The 17,940-nt window shown below is 43.1% G+C and overlaps 1 protein-coding gene across 1 annotated transcript; it reads left to right on the top strand.

Annotated features, from left to right (window-relative positions):
* Positions 1 to 1,139: 1,139 nt before the first annotated feature.
* On the top strand, positions 1,140 to 17,621 carry LOC310755880 (keratin, type II cytoskeletal cochleal-like). The gene is made up of 9 exons (XM_083599284.1): positions 1,140 to 1,902; positions 3,345 to 3,559; positions 6,099 to 6,159; positions 6,715 to 6,810; positions 9,421 to 9,585; positions 11,377 to 11,502; positions 13,497 to 13,717; positions 14,747 to 14,778; positions 16,354 to 17,621. Exons 1-9 carry the CDS (start codon positions 1,318 to 1,320, stop codon positions 16,686 to 16,688), a joined length of 1,836 nt encoding a protein of 611 aa, XP_083455410.1. The 5' UTR covers positions 1,140 to 1,317; the 3' UTR covers positions 16,689 to 17,621.
* The last annotated feature ends 319 nt before the right edge of the window (positions 17,622 to 17,940 follow it).

Raw genomic sequence — 17,940 nt, 5'->3', positions numbered from 1 at the left:
GGGGAACTCTGTAGACAATCCAGCCTTGCACAAACGGTTTCCACTGACTCTGCTCTTAAGTCCCCTTCCTGTCTTAAAATGCTGTGTTCCTGAGCAAAAAGCAATGTTAGAATTCACTTGACCCTCTTGGTTTTCCACTCTCCAGCAATCTTCCAGATCAGTGGTACGGAGCTGCTCAGCTTACAAACATTTTTGAATTATAATGCATAGATCTATAGCTGCGTGTGAAAGTTCTTCTGCCGTTATAGTCCGACGGTTGAGGCTTTAAGGCTGCAATCCTAAATATACTCACAAGGGACTTTCTTCTATGTGACCATGCATAGAATTGCTCTGTTAAACAAGAGGCAATCAGAGATGGCTTCAGAGAAAGGATAACCTCATTCAAGCATCTGCTTAGCTTTGACGTTTTGGTAGTTTATCTTTGTCTAAGGAGCGAAGCTCACTGGCAGGGCATATGCATCGCCTGGAGAACATCTCCAGTTTAGTCCTTGGATCTCTAGGAAAGGATCTCATTCAGCAGGGTTGGGGAAGACTCCAGAGAGAGGATGCCAGTCAGAGAAGTTAGGATTGGGCTAAACAAACCACAGCTGTAATTCAATTGTCAGGCAGCTGCAATCTACTTCACAGAGTTCACGGTGCAGAAAAACTACATAGGAACATCAAAGCTCAGTTGTCAGTACAATGTTGTTGCAAATGACAAATCATTTATGCACATCAACACCTCCACCTCCAAAAAAAAGCCAGAAGAGGGAACAGGAGACCACCTTTGCAGACAGACAGTTGCTTAAAGTTTGCTCCCATCTCACTGGAAACCATAAGACGACTCCTGATGGAGTCATGAAATTCACATGACCACACTTTGTGGAGATCTGTATCTTGCAGCATGGTCTTTATCTACCCTTGTGTAAACAGGCTCTGTTGGAGAAGGAGGCGGGTGGCAATTGTGGTTAGTAATTTCCACAATTATTCTTATTTCCCTCTTCTTTTCTTTTTTCTTTTAATGAGACGCCTAACTAAAAATAAAAAGGGGGAAACGTCTATCGCTTCACTGCAAACAAATGCCTCCTCCCAATTCCATACTACCGCCTCAAGTAGGTGTGTTTTAATGAGACAAGTTGCTGCAAGGCATATCAAGATGATGAGTAGATCAGGTTGCCTGAGATCCCGTGCCAGGTTATTTCCCAAGCAGATAAAAGGGGAGGTCTCTGGCTCCTCTATATCAGAGGGGTTCCGTCTTCTCCATCCTCTGCTCTTTCCCTGCAGCTCCGCTTCTAGTCAAAACCCTTTCCTCACATTTTCTCTCTGAAAGAAACCATCATGAGTTTCACATCCTTTCGATCATCCTCCGGAGGGGCAAGAAGAGGCTTCAGCTCTGGCTCCGCAATAGTTGGTGGCGGTGGTGGTGGTGGTGGTGGAAGATCGAGTTTCAGCTCCTATTCTGTTGCTCGGGTTGGAGGAGCAAGAGCTGGAGGAGGTGGCGGCGGCATTGGAGTCGGTGGATTCGGCAGCCGAAGCCTGTACAACATGGGTGGAAGCAAGCGCATCTCTTACGGTGTTGGCATGGGGGGCTTCCAACCCGGTTTCGTTAGTGCTGGATATGGCGCTGGTGGAGGAGCTGGGTTTGGTTATGGTGTTGGTGCCGGTGGCGGTGGTGGCTTTGGTTTTGGCGGGCCTGGGATGGGAAGTGCCGGTGGCTTTATGGTAGGTTCTCCAGGGTTTGGTGGAAGAGGTGGCCCAGGGTTTCCAGTTTGCCCTCCCGGTGGCATCCAAGAGGTGACCGTCAACCAGCACCTCCTACAACCCCTCAACCTTGAGATTGACCCAGAGATCCAAAGAGTCCGCACACATGAGAGGGAACAGATCAAGACACTCAACAACAAGTTTGCCTCCTTTATTGACAAGGTAAGTACCAGAATTAATACCTTCGTGATCATTCTTAACCACCAAGGCACTAAGTTGCAGGTGACTTGTCACCAAATCAGGCCAACACCACAATGGCTCTTTAAGATGGTCTAGACCAGGGGTAGTCAATGTGTTAGCCTCTAGGCTTTGTTGGACTCCAAATCCCATCAGCCTCAGCCAGAATGGCCAATGGCCAGGGTTGATGGAAGTGGCAGTCTAACAGCAAAACAAAGGGCTACTGATTCCTTGTCTCAGATCTAAAACCTGCAAAAGAAAAAAAAAAGTTGCTGTTCCATGAGGTTGTGTTATAAGTAGGAGTATGTTTAAGAGTGATTAAGCATTCCAATTTCTAGAGACATTGTGTGCATGCAATTGTTGAGTAGATTCATTGTTAATGGCTGGGATGGCCACGTCATTTCCTGGCATACTGTTTGTGCGGAGGCTGGCTGAGTGAACAAAATCCTCTCCAAGGAAAATAGAGAGGTCCCCAGTCATGGAGAAGCTGGGCATCTCTAGTCTCCAAAACTAGTAGAGGGAAAATACAGCATGAGTGAAGTAGTCTAACTCTGGAAGCCTTTGATTGCTTCTGAACATCTGTCACAGAGGCTCGCTTTTGGCATCCGTTTCACAGTCAGCTCCTCAGTTGTTGGAGCTGAGCATGATCTCCATGTATGGTTCTGTTAATACTTAGAACAAAGTGACAAATCTCTTTTGCAAGATGGCAGTGTGGTGTCATTGAGGTTAGAGTGCAGCTGGTCAGTGTTTCTCTGGTGTATAACAAGATCTAAATGTGATAAAGAAAATCTAGCACCCTATTATTATTATTAGGCATGCCAAAAAATATGCATATAAAAAGTACACAATTTTTAACATTACTCAGAGCATCAACTCCTCCCTAATGATTCTAGGTCTATGTTCTTTGGAGTGACTCTTGATTGGTTGGTTGATAATAGTGTGCGCTTGCTGAGGATCTGGTAGTAGTAGCAAAGTGTCTAAGCAGAGGTTGCCAGTCATTCCTGAAGTTTTCACCATTCTTACCTGATTTTCTTGACCCCTTTTCCTCTCATTGCTCTTTCTCTTTTTTATCCCTCATAATTCCTTCTGTTCTCTGTTGTACCATTCTGGCACATTAGGGAGCAACATAAGCAAAAGTTAGCTCCCTGGCCAAAGGAGCTTACCGTCTAAACTTAAACACTGAGATGAAAGAGACAAATGGGGAGAGGAGAGGACAAGAAGGGACAGATGTGAGAAGATGCATTTAGGTTCTGTTTCAGCTGGGGGACAAGGACTAAGGGGTTAAGGCAACATCTTCATTGAACAAGGTTGGGTCTTCACTTATTATCTCCATCTGTCTCAATGGACTGCTCATCCCCTTCTGTCCAGCAGATTTGTGGATTGCCTATATACAGCACCACCAATGCCTTTGCCATTCCATCTTGCAGGTCCGATTCCTGGAACAGCAAAATAAAGTCCTTGAAACCAAATGGGACCTCTTACAACAGCAGGGAACAACTGTTCGACAAAACAGAATTGAACCCATGTTTGAGACTTATATCAACAACCTCAGGAGGCAGCTTGATTCTATTTTGAATGAACGGGGAAGACTAGACTCAGAACTGAGGAACATGCAAGACATGGTGGAAGACTACAAGAACAAGTAAGAACCTGTCTGTTCCAATTCACATAAATAGGAATACTCCGTCTAACCTCCATACAGAGAGATAAGGGTAACATTTACTGCTAGGGGTTTGGCCCAGGCATAGGCATTTGTTAACCCTGAAGTTGATCCCATTAAGTTCAATGGGTCTAACTCCCAAGTAAGTGTGGATAGGGCTGCAGCCTTAGATATGGTAAGAATCTGAATGTTCTTATAGGCTAGCACCTTCTATTGGTCCCAAAATATCTAACGACCAAAATACACTGCGTCCTTTGATCTGGAGTAACCTGTTTTGTGGCAAACAAAATCACTCCTTTTCTTTCTGGGAGTCTTGGAGAACTAAACTTTACCTTCCTTGAACTGATCCAAATAGAAGTGCCAGGGTGCGCTTACTGTACATCATAAACATGTTTATTCAGGTTGACTGAGTATTATATGGCTCTGTAAGTTATTTTCGCATGCTTCCTTTTGTTTAACGAAACAACTGTTCTTGAATCTGTATAAACTTTTGTCGGCTAAGGCTTGGCAGAATTCATGGGTGAAGCTAAGGCTGCATTCCCAACTCCCATCTACCTAGCCATAAGTCCACTGAATTCAGTAGGAATTACTTCTGAGTAAACATGGCTAGGATTCCTGCCTAATACTCTGTTGGCAGTGCCGCTCCATCAAATTGCTCAAAATGACTGTCAGGGCAAAAAGGAGATAGATGAAATGGTGGTAAGAATAATTTCTCTATCTATACCCAAAAAAATTCCCCTTTTTGAAATCCTTTTGCTGGAAGGCAAACTAAATTACCAAAGATCTGTCAGCAGAGCTTTCTAAAGATGAACCTGCGAGATGCAAATCCTTCCTGCCTTTCTCTTGTTGAAGTCTGCTCCACCCTGCCCAGCAAAAGGGTTCACTTGGCCCTAAGTCATGAAGTTTCATAAAAGGGATGCCTCTAACACACAACCACAGTTCCTCTTGCCACACCTAGTTAAGCAATCAGAGATTCCATTAAACTGTACAGTGAATTAGCATTGCATCATTGATGCCATGGCACAGAGGTCTTTTCTTACAGCAGGGGCATCTACTGCCTTTCAGAGCCATTTTACAAATTTAATGGGAGCGAGTCGGTATATATGCTCAGCTGAGGTCACCAGCCAATCCCTGGCTCTCAGTGATATGAGACACATGTTTCCAGACATGTGGCTGTTTTATTCACATATTGCAATTTTTAAAAGCATTTCTAAAGGGGAAAATTAGATGTATGCCAAAAACATGTAAGGTGCATGAAACAGCCTTTCAGTATTGCTTAAGGAGAGAAAAGCATTTGTAGAACAAATCGCTTTGTATCTCCTAAGTAGTCTAGCCAAGCCAAAACTCGGGAGGGTTGAGACATTCTTGCATTTGCATGGGAAACCTACTTAATTCACACTTCTAGAACCAACATGCAAACTGAAACACAGCCGTCTGTCGAATTTTGCACTTCTCTGAATTTCACAATGCAGTTTTCTACCAAACTATGCATGTATTAGGGAGAAATGTGCATAATGACAGAGGTATTCATGAAAATAGCATACAAAGATGCATTATATTCTGGAAAGTTTCTGGCTAAAAGGTGTACGTTAAAACTGAATACAAAAATGTGTTTGTTAAAATGTGCTTTAAAGTGCATACAAATTTTCATGACGATTCTTTTTAATGCAAATTGCTGTGGAAGATATGGAATACTGTATTTAAGATTGGAAAAATGAGGAACCTTTAGAACAGAACTTGACTAATTCACCCACCCCTCTGTGTAACTGGGTGGGGCAAGTAGCAAGACAGCTTACCTATGCTGCAAAAACATCTATTTCATGCTAGTCTACCAATAATGGCTTCTCCCGTATAATATTGTGGGTTGAAATTGCTCAGAGAATTGAGTACTGTCATACTTGCCTACTCCTGAACATTGAACTACTGTTCCTGGGTTTCCCTGTGGGAGGATTGCTAAACCAACTTAAATCTATAGTGCATGCTTTCCCTTAAAATGCATGCAGAATTTTCTGTTTTCATATTTGGCTTGACATTTAAGTGATGTTGCTAATCCATCCAGCAAGAAGAGTCAATGTGTATCTAGCAGTTAAAGGAGGAGGGTGGATTCTGAAAGCCTGAATGTAACACATCCATTGCAGACACAGATTTCTTCCACTAGCTCTCTGCAGTAGTGTAGATAAGAGCACAATAAGAAAAGCGTGAGAGAGGCCATCGGGAGACAATTGCAGCTGGCCATTAAAAGCATGATCCTGGTAATCTATCAACATGCTCTGGAAGTCCTCCAAGGAGAAGTCCACGCACTGTGAAGATGATGCTTCTGCAAGGGTTAATAACCTGGTTGTGTTGAGCTTCAAGGAGATAATTTGGCAGCCAATGACTTTGAACCAAACGCCTTGGCGAAGTGTGAACTCTGAATAGAATGGGTTGCTCTTGACCTCCTCATGCTTTATTTCTGCTAGCTATGCTAGGTTCTCATCCTGCAAAGTACTGGTGCTACCTTTGCTCTCTGTTGCCCCAACAGATATGAAGATGAAATCAACAAGCGTACCGGTGCAGAGAATGAATTTGTGGTGCTGAAGAAGGTACATTTTATTTTATCATTACAATATCTTAAGTAACATGGTGGAAGGACAGGAAACCTATGGTTCTCCAAATGTTGTAGTCACCATCCTTGGCCACTGACTGGAACTGGAGGGAGTTGGATTCCAACAACATCTGGAGGGCCACAAGTTCACCATCCCTGGTCCTGAATAATGACCAGCTGCTCTGTGCTGAGTCAAAGCATTGGTTCTCTTCTAGCACACAACTGCCAGGCTTGGTTGACAGATCTTTGATATAGCATAGTACCAAAGAGTCTCCAGCTGCAGAGGTTGATAGTGACAGATCTTGGACAGTTTCTACATTTAATAATGCTATTCTGCTGTGGCCTTTAACAACTGCTCAATGCCCATGTTGTCCTGCCAAACTTCAGTTTTTTAAAAAATGGAAGGGCGACATTCGATGTCTGCAATATTGGATTCTTCATGAGATTAAACAAAACCTGCCTGATTTGCTGCATTGTTCAAAAGATGGTCCTAAATAGCTCTAATTCTCCCCACCCCTCAAAATATACTGACGTTTCTCATGTTTTTTTGCAGGATGTTGATGGTGCCTATATGAACAAGATTGAGCTCGGTAGCAAAGCAGATTCTCTGAATGATGAAATTCTGTTCCTGAAAAACCTGTTTGAAATGGTAAGCGTCCTCCCTTAGGCACCTGAAAATTTCACTTCTAGAATTGAAATGAACTTCCTAGCCAGTACAAACCATTGCAGCATCTTGTCCAATACTTGCTACTCCAACTGGCATTATCTCTGCCAGGTGCCTTTCCAAGCCCTGCCAGTTGGAGATACCAGGAACTGAACTGGGGACCTTCTGCATGCAAGACATGTGCTATCCTCCCTCCAGAAAACATAGACGCACTGAGCCCAGTAGGTGCTGGGAACTTAAAGCAGAATCCTGGCTTCTCTAATTTGTATGCATCCTCAAGTAGGCAGGAACTATATTGGAAAGCTGGAATTACAGAAAAGTTCTCTGGAAAGATACACATTTTCAAACTGTGTGTGTGTGTGTGTGTGTGTGTGTGTGTGTGTAGAGGCATGTTTATTGTAGTTCAGGCAAACGAAAGTATATATATATAAGATCATAGGGCTAGGAAGCTGTTCCACTAGCTGCAGCAGAACATTTTAGAGGGAAAATGAATTCCGATTTGGACCTTCATCTTGAAAATACATTTCCCTTTAAACAACAGCAACAAAACCATTCTAAGTTAACATTACCTCTTTACACAACATAAAGAGGGCCATCTAAAAAGCAAAATGCTAATGGAAAAGCAAAAGGAGGGTATGGGAGGAACTCCTGAGACATGCAAATCACATGGGTTTGTTGAAGCATGTATAAATGCATCACTCATTTAGATACTCCACTGTGGAAAATTTCATGTTGCATTTTCCGCTGGGAACGTTACATTTCTCAAGGAGGTTTTGGGGATTATTATTTTTGTCCCCACCTACCTTTGCTGATGCATTTGAATAGATTTTAAAGCGAGCAGAGACTTACTGGCATCAATTATCACATCTTGTGCAATGTATGAATACTTTCCTCCAGCTATTACTGGAAGAAGACAGGGAGCTGTATTTGAATAACGCTTCTCCCTTGGGGAAAGTGTCTAGTCTGGGCTTGATGCTTGCAAGCCTTGGAAAATCCACCTCCGCTCTTGGCTCAGGATCCAAGTCATATTAATCACTTTGATTAGGAAACTTTTTTTTTTTTTTTTGGTAACTGAAGCTTATTCAATGCAATTTGAGTTTAGCTCCCAGCAGTTGGGAAGAAAGATGAGAATGATAATGGGCGGTTATAATAAACTAATAAGTGAAGCCACACATTAGAATTCAGCAGTGGTGATACAAAACCACAAGTTTTTTCTACCCCCGTTTAACCTCCATTGTCAGAAGTTGCATTCCTCTAGAGATTCTTTTTATTCTTCTTTATTAAATTTATACTGCCCTTCATCTCAGGATCACAGTTTACAATATAAAAACGCAAAAATACACAGCACAGTAACAAACAAAAGCAATGCCCCTGCCCCCAGTATTATTATTTATTACTAGTTTCTTGGAATTGTGGGTGGTAAGTGTGATGTTGTACTCAGGGGCTTTTTGCAGGCTTCCTACACACATCTGGTTGGCCACTGTGAAAACAGGATGCTGGACTAAGTGGGCCTTTAAATTGGGCCTGATCCAGCAGGGCTCTTCTTATGTTCTTAGCCTTTAGAAAGAGCAAACAAAAATAGTACTCTGGCTTATCTTGCCTATTCTGTGTGTGTCGATGTATAGCTGAGCTGAGGATCAGACTACAATTTTCAAAACATATATGTAAGGTTTATGTCTCAAAAGGGGAAGATTTGTTAACTGCACAGTTATTTCATTCATGCTGCAGTTCAAAGTGTCAAAATTCAAGCAAAGTGGGGGCAGTGATGTAGTTTGGTAATTTTAGACTTTCTGGACTGAATGGTGTTATTGGGAGTGAGTCTTCTAGATAGTGATGTGTAAGATAGTCTTGCTGTGTTTGGGGTCCTCCTGCACATTCTGATGAGTGGGACCCCAGATATCTGTCCCTGCGCTGACTATGCCATTAGGAAAAATAATCCTCCAGAGTTTCCAGTTTTTCATGTGCACTTTGGTCATCATCAGATCAACAGCTTCCTTTTTGGAGGCCAAAACCAAAGAATCCTGAGTGTTTTCATAATACTGTGTTAGTAGAACTGGCAGATTGTCCTGTTCAGTTTGCACCCGTGTCTGAAAGAATGTGAAAATGTTTGGGCCCTGATGCAGTTTGAATCACAGACAATTTGTTACGTTTAAGCATTGGTGGTACCGGCTGGGGATGCCAATCAAAACGCAGTTAGTTCATTGGGCTTTGATGAGCATCACAATGTGACAGGGGTTGAAGATGCATAAATATATCTGCACTGGCTATTCACATAAAAAATGGGTTCCACGTGGGGATCTCCTTGCTCTGTCAGTACAATTACCTAGATAACAACCATGTTAAGTAAGCAACTCCCTAAATACATTTATATTGCCTTCTTTCAATGCATTCCAGAATGCAACAAAATCCATCATAGGGAACACTGGAGGATGAAAAGTAGAAGCCAAATCAGAATATAAATGAACATGTTTCCAAAAAATAAAATAAAAAATTCAGGCTTGGAGAATTTACAGAAGGTTGTTATTTTCTACATTCAAAACTGCCATGTTCCATTGCTTCATACAATCAGACACATTTTTTTTTTAATCTTTGCAGGAACTAGCCAATATGCAGCAGCAGGTATCAGATACCTCTGTTGTGCTGTCAATGGACAACAACAGAAGCCTGGACCTGAACAGCATCATTGCTGAAGTCAAGGCACAGTATGAAGACATTGCCAACAGGAGCAGAACCGAAGCTGAAAGCTGGTATCAAAGCAAGGTGAGTGGCAGCTCAAGGCCTAGGAGTTACCTCTAAGCTGAGAAAGTTTTTGATAAGGGAACATTCCAAAATGGCATCATCCACCTGCAACCTAAAGCAGTAGAGGGATAGTCAATGTTGCTGTTGCTGGACTCTCACCAGCCTCAGTGGCATGGTCAATGATCAGGGATGGTGGGAGCTGGAGACCACAACATCTAGAGGACACCACACTGGTGACCCCTGGTCTGCTACCTCAGCCAGATTTTACCTCCTAACTCATTGACATGTGTAGACCAGGCAGGCTTGAAATACTCAGAGATACTCTTGGGTTCAACTTAAAGTCAAATTTGAAGCAAATATGAAGGGTCTTCCTCAGGAGATACATCAGTCAGACTCTCTAAGATTTGCAACATATGTAGTGTATAAGGATTGTATTCACAACACTTAAAAGAAGTGTGAAAAGCTAAGAGAGTGAAACGACTGAGATTGGGGTGGAAATGTGCCCCCTTTGCTGCCCTGCTGCTCAACAAGCCAAGCTAGAAATAAATAGCTGGAATTATAAACTGCGGCAACACAGATACAGAAAGCAAATAGGAACTTGAATTGATCTTGACTGTCTAGGCAGAGCAATGTAAAAGGTGTGGCAATGAGATTCCATTCCTAAAGTATTAATGGAAAGAGGACCTGAATGAAGAGTGGCTTAGCAAATAAAACTTAGCAAATCCTCGCAGCAAATCTTGGCAGCTTTCTTCCTCTGTGGCTGAGTTGGCCCTACTATTAAGTAGGCAGCTGCCTCAGGCAGCAGATTCTTAGTGTCATTGAAGTGGAGCAAGTAACTTCTTTTATTATAACTTTAAAAAAAATAAATTGAAAGAGGAGAAGAACCATTTAGATTTTCCACTTCAGGATCCAAAATATCTCTGGCCAGCCCTGCTCCTGGATCGCAAGCAGATCTCCTGTTTGGAGAGAGCAGGCTGAGGTGCACCCACCAGCCCTATCATAGATGCAGCTTCATCCAGAAATAATGCTTGACAGATACATCTGGCCTGGTGATCCTGCAGGCCTCCAGCAAAAGCTGAGCCCTCACTTCTCAGATTTGCTTTTCAAAACCGTGTCATTCGATGCAAGACAGAGATGTATGGAACACCCTGAGATTGCTAGCTAATTCCCTGTCTCAGTTGTGGCTGCCTCAAAGTGTTAGCAAAAGACATAGGGAAATGGAAAGGGAAAGGGAAAGCGAAAGGGACCCCTGACCGTTAGGTCCAGTCGCGGATGACTCTGGAGTTGCAGTGCTCATCTTGCTTTACTGGCCAAGGGAGCCGGCGTTTGTCCACAGACAGCTTCTGGGTCATGTGGCCAGCATGACTAAGCTGCTTCTGGCGAACCAGAGCAGCACACAGAAATGCCATTTACCTTCCCGCTGGAGCGGTACCTATTTATCTACTTGCACTTCGTGCTTTCGAACTGCTAGGTGGGCAGGAGCAGGGACCGAGCAACGGGAGCTCACCCTGTTGCGGGGATTCGAACCGCCGACCTTCTGATCGGCAAGCCCTAGGCTCTGTGGTTTAGACCACAGCGCCACCCGCATCCCAGCAAAAGACATATGCAATGACAATTGATCACACTGAAACCTTACAACTCTTATTTATCTATCATCTGAAATTCAGTGTCCCAGGCCTCCCTCAATCCAGTCCTCCTTTGGGGCTACATTTAGTTCTCACTCCCACCTGATTTCCCAGCTGTGTCGTGGGGGCTTCAACCATATATAATGGATGAGATTCTAACCCTTCCTCCTTTTCCTCTGAATATTAGTATGAAGAGCTACAGGTCTCTGCCGGACGCCACGGCGATGACCTTCGCAACACCAAAACAGAAATTTCTGAGCTTAACCGGGTGATCCAGAGGCTGCGAAGTGAAATTGATGCCATAAAGAAACAGGTACAATCTTTTTATGTTTGACATGCAGGGCAGACCAGTGGCTGCTTCTGTTTCATAGAATAGTAGTTGTGTAGCTGCTAACTCACTTTGGGCAAACCAAGTCTCCCTCAACAAGGTCATACCAGGGCTAGCACAAGACAGGTCACTAGCCAAGGTGAGCCCAATGTGGCAGTGCAGGCACTGTCCCAGGCCACCTCTTCCCAGAATGCCTTGCTCTGAGAAAGAAGCTCCTTCCCTTCCTCAGAGTGCAGTTGAGAAGGGAAGGATGGGGAGATATGCTTCTGTTGCACTAGCAGTGGCAAAACAAGAAAGGCGAGCAAAATGGGTACAGAAGCAGCAGGAGATTCATGGAAATAGGGTCTGGGAGCACTAATTTGCCCGGCTCTTTCTCCTCCTCCTGTGAAACTGGCTTTAGAAATGGTGTTGGTTGCTATTGTTGATGTTGTTTGTAACAAAGGTTTAATCATCACTATCAGTCCGTTTCACAGTGCTGATAAATATCACGGATAATAATACAGCTCTCATTGCACAAGTGCTACAGGGTGTCTATGCAAGAGAGCTGAACAAACCATAAATTAGTTGTTTTACAGTATCTCCCAGGCATTGCAAAGGCGAGGAGGAATCTCCTCCTCCACATTTCCCTAGGTACCACACAGGTAGACAGTGTACTGAAAGAGTCCACACCCTACAAAGTTCACAATAGGAGTGTGTTGATATCTTTCCCTTATTGCCAAGCCAAGCAAAGCAAATCTAATTATTATTTATATTGATCATTTGCCTTTTAATATCCACTCTTAGGGAATGGGCACCGCAAAGCAAAAAGCAAAACAAAAAAAAACCATATATATATATATATATATATATATATATATATATATATATATATAGTATGCACATGGAGGCATACCTGTGGGGAGCAGGGAATCAATACAGTGTACAGTGGAGGCCCTGCTGAAGTATAATATTTTTTACATGCAAAAAGTTTGCACTCAGCCTTACTGCTTTGGGACAGGTCTGCCCTCATCAAATGTAGGTTATTTCCAGCACTGCAGAAAATGGGCAAAATGAACAACCCACACACATGCTCGGGTGCATGATAATGCACCCCTAGCATGTATCTACAATGAGTCAATCTAGTTATTATTATGGTTTTATATCTACACCTTCTTACAATTGTGCATGCAGTGTCCATACCTCTTGGGTTACCTCTGCAGATAGCAGAAGCTGTACAGAGCATCTTGTTGCATGTGAGCATGGCCATTTCAGGGCTTGCATCAGAATTCATTGTCCATTGGACTTTCCTGCAATTACTCATGAATCATTAAGGGATGGAAAGAGCATTTCCCCTAAAATGTCCATTGTAACAGTTTTCACGCAGAAGTCCCATCTCCCCACAGCAACCATTCCAATAGTACTTTCCAGGAGTTGCAGTCAAACTTTATTTGAAAAGCACTCCATGGATTCCATTAATGCCATTGGCAGATTTGGTGAAAGAAAACATCCAGATCTTTGAGAGCACAAATCCTCTGCTTTAATTCTTGGACAATGTTGGCTATTGGCTGGAATATCTGGAGCCACTGTTTCTGCTTTGTCCTGATTGATGCAGGAGAAACAAAAACTTTAGATGCTAACTGGGTGAAACCTTTTTTTATTCTGGTGTAGGGAAGGGGGAAGATTGGACCCAGTGGCGTAGCGTGGGGGTGCAGGGGGGCCGGCTGCACCGGGTGCAACATCTGGGGGTTAGGGTTAGGGGGCGCAAATCCATGGGTTAGGGGGCGCACATCCATGGGTTAGGGGGCGCAAATTACTTGCCTTGCCCCGGGTGCTGACAACCCACGCTACGCCACTGATTGGACCATAGTGATAACCCCGCCCCCCCAAAAAAATGTCCAGAAGTCACAATTATTATTTATTGGTGATGGTCCCAAAAACTGTCCAGATATTGCAGTTACTTTTTATTAGTATCATTAATAAATAAATCTCCTTGTGTGCAGTGTGCCAATCTACAAGCTGCCATTGCTGAGGCAGAGGACCGCGGAGAGCTCGCCCTCAAGGATGCCAGGCATAAGCTGAATGAGTTGGAGGAAGCCTTGCAAAGAACGAAGCAGGACCTGGCTAGGCAGCTGAAGGAGTACCAGGAGCTGATGAACGTCAAACTGGCCCTGGACATTGAAATCGCCACCTACAGGAAGCTGCTAGAAGGAGAGGAAATCAGGTAGGCTGGCAGCAGCAACCATACTCTAGCAAAAATGCCCTTGATGGTTTACTAAACCAATCGGTCATCTCCCCTTTGAATAGATTCCGTCAAAAATCATTTTAAATTTCCCCCAAAGAGAACATTCCAAACTCACCTCAAAGCCAGGCAAAAATCACACCTTGAAGCTAAAAGACGGTACTGATGGATGTGCCTGAGGCGCCAGTAAGGTTTCTGGCAATCCAACCACAATATCATGTTCTTGTGCAGTTGTGTTTAGGCACTTAGATGCCAAGGTATGGGGCTAACCTCAGCATTTGTTGAAATGTGATGCGAAAAGAATACTTCTACAGTATAGCAAGGAAGTATAACAGCCTATGGCCCTTTGAAAGTTTTTGGACTGTAGTTCTCATCGCCCCTGATCATTCATCATGCTAACTGGGGAGGGTGGGAATTGGAGTTCAGTAACATCTCAAGAGCCACAGATTCCCTTTGCCTTTTCCAGAGGGACCATCTGGTCCTATCATTACATATGCAATAACATCTGTTTGGTTTAACTGTAGCTCTTTGGGAAGGTCTTTTGAGAATGTTGGCGGGTGACTTTCTCTTACTGTGATTATTGTGGGGATTACACTCCTGTTGCCTATTTTATTGTTACTTTTATAATTAAAAACACACACACACATACAAAACTGATAATTGCTTGCTTTAAATTACTTGTCTTTAGCTGCTTAGAATAGAGGGAAAGCAAATAAATGAATAATCAAACAAACAAACAAACATACAGAATCATGCATATATGCATTATTAAAGCAATTAGCAATATGACCAAAAAAGGAGATTGAGCTGACTTTTCTTTGCAGGTTTTTTTTTTAAAAAAATGCTGTGTGAATATGCAACTTTTACTTGGCTAAGGAACAGATGACTCCGCAAGAGTTCTGTCTTCACAATAGCTCCTTGATTAGATTAAAATGTGGGACCTAGTTTACTACAAGCTGAGGCATCCACTGAATTAATTATACCAATTATGTCCTCCTTTCATCTTCCTAGGTTGTCAGAAGGCCCTGGAAATGTGAGCTACTGTAAGTACCATCTCTGTTTCTGGATTTGCTTTTTGTTTACTTACTTACTTCGCCAAACCTTTATTAGGCATTACAAATATAGGCCATCATAAAACATCCATATATAAAATTTTAAAATATATACAAATAAACAGTCTTGTAAAAAAAAAAAGGTTAAGTCCAGTAGCGGACGACTCTGGGGTTGCAGCGCTCATCTCGCTTTACTGGCCGAGGGAGCCGGCGTTTGTCCGCAGACAGTTTTTCCAGGTCATGTGGCCAGCATGACTAAGCTGCTTCTGGCGAAACCAGAGCAGCGCACGGAAACGCCATTTACCTTCCCTCCAGAGCGGAACCTATTTATCTACTTGCACTTTAAAAATATGTAATAACGAGGATTTTCATTGGAGTTTCTTCCCGCAAAATAGTGCCATTCACCACTCTATGAGATACTATTGATAAAAACTCAGCCACCCTTGCAGTTTCTTCCGAGTTAATATCAGACAGATAGAATCAGATACTTTCCTAGTGCCGTGATGTTAGACACCCAAAATAGCACTCGTTTGCGTAGCTGGTTGTACAATGGACAGTAGAAAAAACTGTGTTCTATTGTGTCTGGCTCGTTCAAAGAACATCTGCAATGTCTGTCGTTTCTGGGGATGTTTAAATATCTGCCCTTGACAAAAGCTAAATATCTGCCCTTGACAAAACAGTTCAGTTGGGCTAACATAAAGGCCCTGCATTGGACTGGAGTTCTTAATTTTGAAATATAAGTGACCCTGTTATCTGTTGTATTTAAACCATAGAACTTGGGGGAGCAAATTTTATTTACAACTGACTTGATGTTTTGTTTTTCAATGTCCCTTAATCTGATTTGAATATTGCGATAAATATATTGCTCACTTGAATTACACAAGAGTTCCAAATCAATACCAATAGATCTGGATTTCTAAGAGTTCTTAAATAAGTCAGAAAGCAGACTCAAAGGTTGGCAACAGCAACACAGCCAGTATTTTATAGTGCTAGCCCACAACCAATATTCCATCATGTGTATACTTAGTCCTGCACACATTGTCTCATACTTGATTGAATTTTGGAGCCCCAGGATGATGGTGGTAGTGGTGGTGATGATGATGATGATAATTAATTTATTATTTATATCCCACCCATCTGGCAGCTTCCAACAAAATATTAAAAATACATTAAAACTTCAGTCATTAAAAACTTCCCTAAACAGGATGCGTCTCAAGAAACTTGAGTGTATCTTATCTAAATCACTATTATATGCTTGTATCCATATTGGGATCCCAAATGGTAGCTGGGACGACACTTTAGCTTGAAAAATTTGAATAGCAGCTAGTATAAATTGGTTGCCTTTCTGAAAATGAAAGCGAGCTGCTGGTTTTTCTTTGCTTAAGGCAGTGTTTCTCAAACTGGGGTCTCCAAGCTGTTGTTGGACCACAACTCCCATCATCCCTGGCCACTAGGGATGATGGGGACCCAAGTTTGAGAAACATTGGTTCAAAGAGATTCTGTTGAAATCATGGCTCTTTCCAAGAGACACAAGGAACTTAACTTTCCGTTGTTAATATTTTCCAGCTGTGGTCAGCAGCACCACCACCTCTGGCTACGCTGGCGGAAGTGGCCTTGCGTTAGGAGGACACGGTGGTGGCATGGGAGGAGGTTTTGGACTCGGAGGAGGCGGTGGCGGCTATGCGGTTGGAGGTGGAAGCGGCTTCGGCGGCGGCAGCGGCGGCGGCTTCGGCGGCGGCAGTGGTTTCGGCGGCGGCAGTGGCTACGGCGGCGGAGTCAGTATGGGAGGTGGTAGCAGTTACAGTTCTGGCGGGGGCCGTGTCTCCTCAAGTGGGGGAGGAGGAAGCTCCAGTGTGAAAATTGTATCAAAAACCACTTCGAGCAAGAAAAGTGTCTATTAAAAAGGGTTAACTCGCCACTACCACCACCACTTCTGAAATAGCAATGAGCGTTGCCACCTGCAAATCGAAGCTCTTCAGCCCACTGTGTAAATAGCTCAGCAAAGCTCTTCCCCTCTGATACTGTCACCTTTTCCATTTGAGTTTGCCTGCCATATGGATCCAGACCTTTGCACCCTGATCCAGCACTGCTGACTCGGATCGCAGGTTTCTGCACCGGGATCAGCTGCAGCCAGTGCGCAGTGAGCTCCTGTGCTGACAAATCGTGAGCCATCCATAGAGCTCTTTAAACAAAGGTCTCAAAATTATCTACTAAGCAACAGGGTCTCACTGTTCAGTGATTGCATGATTTCTCCTAGGTGTGTGTAAAAAAGGGAATCCCATTTTAGAAAAGTTTGTGTAGTAGATGGTTAACCTTAAATACACCCTTAGGTCCTTTGGACGGCAATCGGATTTAAGCTTGCACTTACAGTTAAGTTCTTGGTTGAATTAACAGCTTTCAGTGCTATGCTTAATAGACAGCTAACATCAAAGCTTATGGGAACTTCCAGGTAGACAGGCAGCATGAATCTGCCTGCACACACACTTTCTGAAATCTCTCTCCTGCTCAAGCATGTTCTTTGTAATTTCGAATGGAGACAGTGTAAAGCTGTAGACCCGTAAAGTCATCAGATCTTGCCAAAAGGAAATAGTTTTGAGACACCAGTGATAAGATCTTGCTCTCACCCTTCTGTTGTAACATGCATGGAGCTTATTTTCTAACAGCAAAATCGTATTTGATTCCTTCTTTGAAGTGAAAGCAAAATTGGAAAAGGTGATTGCTTATTCTGCTGCTGCTGTTTTATGAACTGTAACACTGAATTCTAACGCTTGTTTCTAATGGCTATGGACCCATGCAAGGCTGCGTGACAAATAAAGAGCAACTGTCATTTTTAAGCTTGCTGTTCTCGTTGTCTTCTTTTCCTCAAAAAAAAAAAAAAAAACACCCCACAGGTTTTATGTTCATTGCCAATCTGCTAAAACTGTTTCCACAATTCACACTGGTCTTTCTCTGGAATTCAGACATCCTTTTTCAGTCTTTTTGAGTCATGTCACTAGTCCCCAGGCTGGATGAGGGCTGGAGCATATGAAGCTGCCTTGTTCTTAATTAGACCATTGGAGCATCCAGCGTAGTATTGCGTGCGTAGGTCCCCAAGCCACCCCTCAAAATAATTCACACATCACACGTAATTTTAGTTTTAGGTTTTTGGGCACT

The sequence above is a fragment of the Podarcis filfolensis genome, assembly GCF_964270895.1.
Source record: "Podarcis filfolensis genome assembly, chromosome: 2".
In the NCBI taxonomy this organism is placed as follows: Eukaryota; Metazoa; Chordata; class Lepidosauria; order Squamata; family Lacertidae; genus Podarcis; species Podarcis filfolensis.
The sequence above is the reverse complement of the archived record's forward strand: the minus strand, read 5'-3'. Positions and strand labels throughout refer to the sequence as shown.

Excerpts from the sequence above, each read along its gene's own strand:
- LOC310755880 (XM_083599284.1), top strand. The coding sequence starts at position 1,318 with ATGAGTTTCACATCCTTTCGATCATCCTCCGGAGGGGCAAGAAGAGGC. Across the intron at positions 3,560-6,098 it reads GTGGAAGACTACAAGAACAA|ATATGAAGATGAAATCAACA; the intron begins GTAAGAACCTGT and ends TTGCCCCAACAG. Across the intron at positions 11,503-13,496 it reads TTGATGCCATAAAGAAACAG|TGTGCCAATCTACAAGCTGC; the intron begins GTACAATCTTTT and ends CCTTGTGTGCAG.